This window comes from Helianthus annuus, chromosome 13, assembly GCF_002127325.2.
Source record: "Helianthus annuus cultivar XRQ/B chromosome 13, HanXRQr2.0-SUNRISE, whole genome shotgun sequence".
Classification (NCBI taxonomy): Eukaryota; Viridiplantae; Streptophyta; class Magnoliopsida; order Asterales; family Asteraceae; genus Helianthus; species Helianthus annuus.
Window position 1 is genome coordinate 91011757 of NC_035445.2, and position 11828 is coordinate 91023584.

The 11828-nt window shown below is 38.5% G+C and overlaps 1 protein-coding gene across 9 annotated transcripts; it reads right to left on the bottom strand.

The window, feature by feature from the left end:
• Window positions 1-8402: 8402 nt before the first annotated feature.
• LOC110898598 lies at window positions 8403-11506 on the bottom strand. Of its 9 annotated transcripts, none has more exons than XR_004877471.1 (6): window positions 11110-11506; window positions 10791-10834; window positions 10434-10706; window positions 10177-10333; window positions 9798-9968; window positions 8403-9694 (listed from the first exon to the last, which is right to left on the bottom strand). XR_004877471.1 is itself a non-coding variant. In XM_035982054.1 (6 exons), exons 3-6 carry the CDS (start codon window positions 10282-10284, stop codon window positions 9101-9103), a joined length of 441 nt encoding a protein of 146 aa, XP_035837947.1. In that variant the 5' UTR covers window positions 10285-10333; window positions 10434-10495; window positions 10791-11498; the 3' UTR covers window positions 8746-9100. The 9 variants fall into 9 exon arrangements, 6 of the variants coding, with proteins under 6 accessions (XP_035837949.1, XP_022001095.1, XP_035837947.1 ...); XR_004877470.1 differs by having other exon boundaries at window positions 10434-10495; window positions 11110-11503; XM_035982054.1 differs by having other exon boundaries at window positions 8746-9156; window positions 9589-9694; window positions 10434-10495; window positions 10791-11498.
• Window positions 11507-11828: the final 322 nt, after the last annotated feature.

Consider the following 11828-nt stretch of genomic DNA (forward strand, 5'->3'; position numbering starts at 1 on the left):
TACTAATACACGTGTCGGATCCAAGTGATTCATCTTGTCTATCTGTTTTTATTTTATTTTTATTTTTCAGCATTTAGTTAGTTTTTATTTTTCTTAGTTTAAAACATTTTTCTAACTTTTTGATTTGATTAGACGTTGAGGATAAACCGGTACTAAAAGCTCTTGTGTCCTTGGACGACCTCGGTATCTTACCAACACTATACTACGTCCACGATGGGTGCACTTGCCTATATGTGTGTTTAGTGTTAGTGAATATCGTGTTTTATAAATTTAAAACTTGGCTAAAAGTGTAAAAAGGGCTTAAATATATATCTAAAACATATACACACCGACACACATCAAGTTTTTGGCGCCGTTGCCGGGGACACAAGGATTTTAAGAAAGTTAGGAATCAACGGCCTAATCATATTTTTATTTTTCTTTAATTTTTTTAGGATTTTTCTTAGATTTTTTAGCTTCTGCAGAGCTCAACACGGGGCCGTGCCCGCTGAACACGCCCCGTGCTCAATCATTGGAACTGGCAATCCTGTTTTAAGTCAGACAGTAGGCTGAACACGGGGCCGTGTCCACTCAACACGCCCCCGTGCCCAAGATTCAGTTGCTGAAAACAGAACCGTTAGATCCCGGCGGTTGGTAATTTCTGACACAAACATGAGTGATAGTAATTCTTTTTACTTTCGGCACTCTTATGGTTTGTGGTGTCGAATATGTGGGAGCGAACATGAGGAATTAAAATGTTTTTTCCTCACTTATAGGCCCCACTATATAGACCCACCGATTCCTTGTAACCTTAAGAGGGGCGAAAGTAAAAATAAGCACTATTTCTCCCTCGAATGCGTCCAGCCAGATATTCTAGGAGAAATGCTCCTTGACGAGCTATTTCAACTAGAAGAACTACTTCTCAATTGGTCAAAAGAACTTAGGAAGGATTTTCTAGATCCATCCCAAGATGATGACCATGAGGAAATGTTGGAACCGCATTCCGACAACCTCGTTGCTCCCGAAAATACCTTCTTACCTAGAAAAGACGCGGACGATAGTCGTCCCTGTGTCGATTGTGCCGTGAAGGACTCCCCATCAACTTCGTTCGATGCATACATAGACCTGAGCGATTCGGCATACACCTTCTTTAACGAGAGCCCGGGAAAGGGTTGGACTTGTCCACCTAGAATGAAAATAGGAATTACCCTCACCGACAACCTCTTGCGTTCTCGCCTTAGTATAGGACAATTAAGGTATCTTAGGCACTTTGGGGTTGTTCCAACAAGTCAAGAGCCACCCGATATAGATTAGCTCCTTAGTAAAGACAAAACTCCATAAAACAGCCTGCCGACACGGGGCCGTGCCCGGTCAACACGCCCCCGTGTTCACTCAGAAGATTCTCTGCTGATTCTGTCAGAATACGGACAAAATGTGTCAGGATTTTCTCTGCACACGGGGCCGTGTCCAGCGGACACGGGGCCGTGTCCAGTGTGCTGTCGTTTTCTTTAAATACAGCCTGAATCCTGCTCATTTTTGACCACTTCACCAAGCAGAGATTCCTGGGATCTTCACATATACCATCCTAGGTAAGTGCTAAAAGAAGGTTCCTAAGGACAATCTTGTCTTTTCCACTTTTGTTCATTTCTCCTTCTTCCAAAAATTTTTCAAACCTTACCTCCATGGAAGCTTGGAAACCCATGATTCCAACCTTCTATGAAAAGTTTGTAGGAGTTTTTGCTACGGATTCTTGTCTAAAGTTAGTTCTATAACTTTGTTTTAAATTATCTAAGCTTAAAACGCAATAAAAGTGTATTAAAATAATTTAAAAACCTGGAGTCGTTAGACAAAAATCCTGCAGATAGCTGAACACGGGGTTGTGCTCACTGAGCACGGGGCCGTGTTCGAGGTACTGTTTTGCAAAAGTTTAGTTATCTTCGGATTATTTCGCAGAAAATGGCCAGCAGAAACAGCGGAACATCTTCGAGAAATAACCGAAATGGAAGGAGGTCGTCTACGGCAGAGGATTCCCTAGTAAACTACGTTTACGCCTTGAGGGAAGCCATAGACGAGATGACGGGAGTAGAAGAAGCTTTGGTGGATCGTATTAATCATCTGACGGTAGGTTTGGAGGGCTGCCTACGAGAAGTAAATCTCCTGCACCAGAGATTAAACCTTCTCGCTTCCCCGCCTTTGGTCCCGGTGATAACCCAAAGGGCGTGGAATGTAGTACCCGAGGTCATCATTCCAGCAGAATGGCACGCCATGCACCAAGTACCTCAACCAAGGGTGGTGCAAGGAGTCCCGGTGAGCGTTCCTCCTCGAGACACCGAAGAGAATGAAGCTACCTTTTACCTCCCAAGGGAGATAGAAGAATGGCTTTGAATGACAACCGAGGGGCCATCGGCTAGAGAGAGTTACTACATCGGGAAGCTATTCCCGAAATTTTCTTAAATAAGTAGAACCCTTATGATAACCTTATGTATCCCCTAATTATTTAGCTAACTTAATGTAATGTCTCTCTATGATTTGCAATGCTATGATGGTTTTTAAGATTGATGGTTGTTTTAAGAATAAAACACACTCATGGTGGTAATGGATGAAAAAGAGAACGAGAAAAATGGAACCATGCACGAAGAACAGAGCAACACGACAAAAATCTCCATCACAGAAGGCTCAACACGGGCCGTGCCCAACCAACACGGCCCCGTGCTGAGCCCCTGCAGAAAATCACCCAGTTCAGGTAACTAGACACGGGCCGTGTTCAGCGGACACGCCCCCGTGTCCAGGCTTCTGTTTCAATTCTGTAATTTTTGTTACTGGCACTTGACCACGGGGCCGTGCCCGGTGAACACGGGGCCGTGTCCAGGATGCCAGTAACATAAATCTTTGCTTTTTAACACACTTTTATACATTCTAATTAACCAAAAATATTATTTTTGGACACATTGAGGACAATGTGTAATTTAAGTGTGGGGGGGATGCTAAAACACTTGAAATTTTGCAAAATCCTAAACACAAGCCTTACACAAAACTCTATTGGAACCGCTAAATACCCCAAATTTTTTCAAAAACTTTTTCATTTTTTATTTACTTGTCTTAGTTTAAGTTGGGAATAACAAGTTCTAAAAAGGTTATATTTTTACAAGTTTACAACCGATAGCGTCGTGATAAAAAAAAAGGAACCAACATAAGAAAATTATGAAACAGTATAACAAGTCTAGTTTAAAATTCGATTATATATGCTTGGTCACATTAAAACCCATTCCCACAAAAGTGAGTTTTGAGCCTTTATTGAGCATAAAAATACACATATTTAGATTAAATGCTCATTTTTCGTTTCTTGTGTGAATAGCCGCTCAGTCCTTACAAATCTAGAACTTGCCACGACGATACATTCCCGGTCCTTACCAACTTAAACCCAAGTAAGTAAATGACGGAGGCATTAGGACTAACCATTTTTTCTTTCAAAACCATTATTTTTCATTTTTTTTACCTACCCAAAATCCCCCTAGATAACCCCTTTGAGCCTAAACCTTTTATTTCATTACCCCAAAACCCTTTTTACCCACAAAAAACCTTTTTATTTTTTTATTTTAGTAACAAGTTCGCTTTTTCGTAAACATCACCTTTTTATGTGACGATTGAAAAAAAAATGATGAAGTCAAAAACAAACAAAAGCTATAAAAGCTTGTTTGGAGAAATACTTCAAAATAAAAAAAAAAATCACTAAAAACAAGGTACTTCACGAAAACCGACGCTTGTTACGATTTTCGCCCTTTTTACTAACCACTAACCAACCACCCACCTTTAAACCCAAGCCTTCACCCAAAAAGTCCTCTTGATATTTACAAAGGTAAAAAGTTAAAAATGAGGAGGATTGATTGCTTGGCAAGCCTATGGAAGACGTAAGTTCCGTGCCGCTCTCGAGTGATTCACTAAAATATACACCTTCGGCCGAGTGTTGAGTGATCTCCCGTGAGGTATGTGAACTTGTATATAAATGGAATTTTAATAAGGCATGCTATGCCCAAATAAGTAATTTATCTTATGAAAAGTTCAAAATAAATCATAACGAATAGGATTGTAAATAAATAAAAATAAAACCTATAAAAACCTTGGATTCCCGACACTCTAGGACAAGCTAAAAAACTTCTCTTCTACCTATTCCATTTGGGAGTGTAAGCCACATTTAAAGAGTTTTGCTTGAGGACAAGCAAAAGTTCAAGTGTGGGGGTATTTGATGTGTGTAAAATGCAACATATAAAACACATCAATTAAGGCATAAAACTAACCCTTTTTAAGTACTAATGTTGGAAAATAGTGTTTTTGTCTTCCTTTTGTATTTTCAGGATGAAATGAGCTCAAAATCACAAAAGAAGCAAAAAGACTACTAATTCTACCATAAATACAAGAAAAGGAACAAAAGTGGACTGCCCGGACCCTCAACGGCACCTCCCAAGGCAAAGAAGAAGAAACAGAGTCTGAACACGCCCCGTGTCCAGCGAACACGGGGGCGTGCCCAGGAAGCAGCAGAAAAGACAAACCAGTAGAAGCTTCCATTGCCCACCACGGGGTCGTGTCCAGCGAGCACGGGGGCGTGGTGAAAGTACAGCAGGCGCATTAATTGTAATTCGCAATTACAATTAATGAAGAGAGAGAGTGTCAGGCGGGCACGGGGCCGTGTCCAGCGGACACGGGGCCGTGTCCAGCCTTCTGTTCAGCCTATAAATAGAGGAGCTTGGCTTCATTCTCTCTCATCCCTTGGCACACCACCTCTCTCACACCTCATCCACCACCCACCACCACCATAACACCATCATCCACCACCATCATCCATTGTCCATCGTAGAGTGTGTGAGTCGTCTCGGGATCCAAGATTGATCGTAAGAGTTCTTGACAATCAAGGCCATGTTTGCCTAAGTCTCTTACATCACTTGGTGAAGACAAGTGTTTAGTATAATACTTTTTATTTTTAATCTTTTGCACTTTTTATTTGGTTTTGTATTAATGACTTTAATAACTAGTTACTTATGTTGAAGGTGATCTTTCCTTATCATTTGTCCGTGGTGTCTTGGCATTATTTTACTGTCTATATAAAATAAAAGATTTTCACCATTCATATCTCCACGGTCTATATGGAGGTATGTTGGCTACCTGGTCGGGGGTTAAGGGAACGGTTTGGTAAGGGTCTTGCCCTTGTTCAGCGTTTAGAGGTCCTGCTTGGGACCTGGGTCAAATTTAGTAGGATCTCTTTCAATGCCCATAGGTATTGGATGGCGGGGATCCAAACTCTTTGACCCCCTCATAAGTTAACTACTATTAATACTATAACCCGGCTATTTAGGACTGTATCCCTGCTGACTCAGACTACTTAGCCGAGGGTAACGTCACCGCCAAAAGCGGGGCCTACCATAATTTGCATTAATAACTTAATTCATTATCTTTCAATAATCCGACCCTTTAGGATTGTATCCTTGCTGACTCAAACTACTGGGTTGAGGGTAACGTCGCCTTCAAAAGAGGGGCCTACTACAATAACTAAGATAATATCTTAAACAAGTGCAAAAGTGCGAAAATAATCAAAGGTTATACTAATACACGTGTCGGATCCAAGTGATTCATCTTGTCTATCTGTTTTTATTTTATTTTTATTTTTCAGCATTTAGTTAGTTTTTATTTTTCTTAGTTTAAAACATTTTTCTAACTTTTTGATTTGATTAGACGTTGAGGATAAACCGGTACTAAAAGCTCTTGTGTCCTTGGACGACCTCGGTATCTTACCAACACTATACTACGTCCACGATGGGTGCACTTGCCCATATGTGTGTTTAGTGTTAGTGAATATCGTGTTTTATAAATTTAAAACTTGGCTAAAAGTGTAAAAAGGGCTTAAATATATATCTAAAACATATACACACCGACACACATCAGCAGCCATCTGAACCCTGTTAAACTTTAATCTCTTTAGATCTGTGGTACCGTGTCTTGTGAACGATTTTATGAAAACCCCCCACTCTGGGTAAATCCCATCAACTAGGTAGTACCCGTACACGTACTCAACCCCGTTTACAAAGAAAGTTCCTTTGGGTCCTATACCATTTACCCGATCATTGAAAAGGGGCGAGTGGTTTATGATGGTAATATCATTATGTGAACCTGGCATACCGAAGAACACATGCCATATCCAAAGATCTTGGGACGCAACCGCTTCAAGCATGATGGCTGGCATCCCGTGAAATCCACTAGTGTGAGCGCCTTGCCATTAGGTAGGACAAAGTTCCCAAGGCCATTTTATACAATCTAAACTACCTAGCATCCCGGGTAGCCCATGATAATCTGCGTGATATTCCAATATTTGTTGCATGTCACTGAAGGAGGGCTTTCTCAAATATCTTTTCCTATAAAGTTCTAGAATACACGAACAAAAGTTGTGAAGACTTTCTCTAGCTACACGTGCAGACATTTTTAAATAGTCATCCATAATGTCCGAACTATTGCCGTACGCTAACTGTCTAAGCGCGGCCGTGACCTTTTGCCACGTACTAAATCTTAATTGCCCGGTTACATCGGGTTTTGTTGGAAATAAACATACTTCTCCTCAAGATCTCTAGATATCCTTAAAAATAAGTTTCTACTCATACGAAAACGACGCCTAAACATTTTTTCATCATACTTAGGTTCCGCTGAGAAGTAATCGCTTACCAACAAATTGTTAGCGGTGTTCCGTTCACGAGCGATGTACCTTCTCCTCCGTTTAGGTTGTTGAGTCTCTTCATCATCGTCTTCGTCTTCCACGATAGCTTTCACCACCGCCGCGATCGTTTGTAGAAATATTTCCGCACCATCGTCAGATGATGATGACGATCACTATAACTTGAAGAACTCATGGCAAGATTGTGTTTTATGTGTTTGATATTGTGTGAGAAAAATGTTAAATATGGTAAGGTATTTATAAAGGAATTTTTTTTTTAAAAAACTAGCCCCCAACGGCTACCCCAACGGCTAGTTTGAATTGGCCATTCACAGTCCGCCATGTCAGTTTGCTCCCCCGCCCCACGCCCGGCTTGAAACCCAAGCCCCAAGGGCCACGCCCCAACCCAAACCCACCCGAGGTGATGGCTTGTCCGTTTTCCCCCAACCCATGCCCCAACCCAAGCCCCATACTCCATAGTCTTACATATATGATGTGGGTTCAAAATTGTTGTTAAAAATCACTAATCAGTAGTTTTTTCTAAAAATAACAAATTTGATGATAATATGAAAACATATACATGTAGGTAAATTCGAACAAAACATTTAAAACTCAACTATTACTTCTGGATCCAAAAGTTCCCAATTTTAGAAATTATAGTACACTAAATAAAAGAAGTGCAAAACTAGCAAATAATGAAAGTTGTTATAGTTTGAAATTAATCGATCTCAAATAACCTTGATATTTAGGTAAATACGAATGAATTTCCTTTTTGGACATATCCCAAAAATTTATGTTTAAGGACTTTTCTTTAATATTGTGGTTTTTCAAAATAAACATTGAAACTATTATGTGTTAGTGTTATCGACATGAAAAGAGTAATTGGAGTCTCAAATCTTGGGTTAACAATGCTATCAAGAAGTACATGGTGGACCCAGAAATTATTTGCTGGGGGTACGGATGAGGTGTTTAACCATATTTTCAAGGGGTGCGGTCGAGCTTTTGCCTAAAATATACACTAATTTTTTTTCAAGGGGTGCGGCCGCCCACCCTGGCCAAAGGCTAGTTCCGCCCATGAATTCCGACTTTAAAACTTATGAGTTTCTTCTTACTATTAACACTCTTAGCATCTTCTTTTTCAACTTCACTTGGTGTGTTAATCACTCCCTCTAATTCTACACTAACTTCTCTTTCCAAATACTCCAATTTGAGAAAGGATTTGAAGCTTTTGAGGGATTTATGTTTGGAGATAGGGAAGTAGCAAGCGAAGAAGAAAAAAGATATTAAGGATTGAGGAAGATGATGGATCGGAAAGCTTTTTACGAATGAAGTATTGAATGGTCATATTTACGATGGTGGTGGATAGATGAATCTTTAAAGGGATGTGGTTAAAGGAGAGATTTATTTAAACCTATTAAAATATTTTTTTTAGCTATTTAACGGATTATTTATGGCCTCTTGACTTAGTTGATTATGTGTTTATTCCTCTCAAAATAATGCGTGTTTAAGTCTTACAAAATGTATTAGGTAGATATACTTGCCAATGATTACCGACGTCATTTAATACTAGTGGGAATGCCCGCGCGTTGCCGCGGGTAATTATGTTTTTTTTTTGGCGCACGTTGCATGGCCGATTTTACGTAATCTTTTTTAATACCAATTTTGTAAAACAGCTAAAGTATTTGAAATAGTGGGAACCCGGGCGTTCGGCGGAGTCGACAATACGAGGTGGTAACATGGTTGAAATCTTAAAGCAATAAAAAGAATCATATGTAAGTTGTGTGTGCATATATATAAGCACCAAATCTGACTCGGTTTACTTGCGTTAACCACAGTTGACCCAAAGTCTGACCCGTCTCCGACCTCACCCGATTACACTCCCAACTTCACTAACCCTTTCCGGGTATCTAACTATCTCTTTCCACCGCGCAAACCACCCCTAATTGCCGACATGACATCCAACGGTTCCGTTGCTGGAAACCACACCTGTATCAGTCATCAAACATCACCGTTCATTCCAAGATTCACTCACTACCAGCAAGATCTGTAAGGTTATGAACATCTTTTATTTGCTGCTCCAAAGTCTATTAAAGAGTTTATTTGATAAAAATTTTACCATATCATTAAAAGAATTTAGAAAATTATAAGTATTAAAAACACACTTTGTTCCAACTTTTGACCCGTTCAACATATTCAACCCATTTACCTCTATTTGGAATTGTGCTCGATTTGGGTTGGGCTTAGCTTGGCTCGTTTACACATTTTGTCCCCTTAAATAGGTATAAATAAACTTAAAAGTATGATATGTTTACCTGACCCAGTTGGGTTAAGCTGGTACAACAGAGTTATAATGTTCACCAAGCCCACACGGATGCTTGTGATATGACAGCATAAAACTTAAATCCAAAGAGTCAAAAGACTCACCAGCTACTCTATTCCCATTGATCCAACCACCCAACCTTCCCATTGCTGTCTATACAGTACTAAGCATGTTTTGTAACCACAAGTACATCACTAATTATTCGTAAAAGATAAAAACCGAAAATAAATATATGCAGGTCAACCAACTGGATGAACCTGGGACCTGGGTCGACCCATACTAAAAATGACTTGTACCAACCCAAACTCATTGTAACAAGCTATCTAACCCGCCCAATATAATCCGATCCTAATATATGATGGCAACCCGATACCCAACAAGCAACTTTCTTGGTCCAAATATGTGAACTTTGACCCACTTATTATTTGCTTTTGTGGGTATGTAGCTCTATGTTTCTATTAACTATGTTTAAATAATATTGTTTGCGTTACGCAGGCTTAATTAACTCAGATTACCACATTCATAGCACGTAACATACGTTAGACATACATATATATTGGAAAAAAATACGTGTATAGATTTATGCTCTTTTTACCTGTAAATTTATGGGGTTGAAATGGAATTGTTGATGATTCTTGTTGAATTTCCATTCTGTATAGATTGTGTAGATCACCATCCCATGTCACACCTGGCTGCATTTGCTACAAGAAAAAATAAATATAAAACATCAATAAACAAATTAACACAATTATCTGATAGTTGAAGCCAGTTATTTACAACACAAAAACCGAAACAAGGAATTACATTGAAACACGATGAAACAACGAATGTTTCAGGAATCGAAACGGGACCACCAATGCTTCTTCTTAACATCGCGTCAATCGGGTTATTTCCCATTTCTAGTAACGAATTGACTTGAATATAAGCAGAATTCGCCACTTCAGCCGAATACGCGACTGCTGGAACTTCAAACATCTGATAGATAAATAACAAGATTTGTTAGCAAACTAATTAGACCATATGCTAGGAGAGTAAACAATAGCTTATTAACCAAAAATTAATCCATCTTGTCAAGGCAATCCCACTTGCATTATATCATGGATTTATGCTCGATTATCAAACAAGAGTCATAGTTTGTATTATTAAAATCCAATTTTCCTTAATTAAATTCAGAATTACGTACTCGTTCAGCCAAACCTCTACGAGCTCGAACATGAATGTATTCTTGTTTTGGACCTTCTACAGCCTTTGGTTTTTCTTTTGATGAAGTTTCCACATAAATTTTCTTCATAACACCATTTTATCTTCTTTTCTTTAACACTATTTTCTTTTAAAACCACCTGAAAAAATAATAATCTGAAAATCAATCTTCAAACAACAACATCAAAACACAGTTCAATCACACCGGCACATTACACGAAACAAAAAATCTGGAATTACCGATTATATAACAGCGTGAATCAATGAAACTAACTAAACAGCAACTAATCTTCAAAATTAACCTTCAAATCACAACTTCAATTACCAATTATGTAATAGGGTGAACCAATGAAACTAAAACAAGTTGATCTCAAAATTAATCTTCAAACCACAGCAGTAAAACACAATTCAAGTATAAATCAATATCATATCACTGTCCTTTCCCTACAAGTCATTAGCAAGATCTATAAAAACATCAATATCATATCACTGTCCTTTCAGTTACATATATTCCTGCAAATTTAAAAGATGAATTGAAAGCAATAATAATTGAAGATACAGTTGACAGATTATTAAAGAGAAGACAAGATTAGGGACCTGTGTGATCTGAATCCATGACTCCAAGCTCAATGAAGGTCCACCTTGTTGCCATAATCACAAACATTCAAACAAACAGTTGGTGGGCATCAGAAAGATTATCAGATTGCAATAATATACAAGCAAATTAAACTATAGGGGTGCATCAATTTGCAATGAAACAGATCAGATGGAGAAAGAAGATGAAGTAAATTAAATTATTAAACAACTAATTAGGGCTGGTGCACGAATTAATCTGAAAGGGGTTAAGTGATATGACGAAAACCTAAAAATGAAAAATATCAAAATAAGTAGAAACTGTAACAGGTGTTCATCAAACCATCATCGCCGCCGCCTGAAGACGGCAGTTTCACGGTCGTCTCCATCACCGATAGGCCCCCTCTCTTAATTCCTGATCTTCATCCTCCTCCCTCTTTCGATTTCTCCTTATGTCTCTCTGTCTCTTCACTTTCCTGGTCACGAAATCGCCACCACTTGCTTGAAGGAACGTCGCTTCATCCAGATCCATTGTAACCACCACCGTGGCCATAAAGAAAGAAATGAAGAGGCAGCATTTAATCTCACTACAAAATCCCAATTTTAACCCTACAGGCGTCTTAAAAATAAAGCCAAATCCCTATTATATTGGCTTGCACTCCCTTGTAAATGTTGCTTAATAACTTGTACTTCTAGTAAAATTACAATTTGGTACATCACTTCTCCTTTTTATAGTATTATAGATATGTATTGAAAAAAAAAACAATATTTTTTTACATAGAAGAAAACATGTGTTTGATGGTTTTTTGTGTATTGGTTATTATATATTAGTTTCAACCATGTATACTATCTTAAAATGGATTGCTTTATGTATTTTTATTTTTTTATATGAAGGGCAAACTAACCAACATCTAAATACTTCTATTATCTACATAATCCTATATGTTACAGATTTAACTATTCACCTCTTAAATAAAGGAAAGATACCTTACTACTACACCATGTCTTTTAATTTAGGCAAATTGGAAAATAATAATCCCATTTTTCTGAAATTGGCCGATA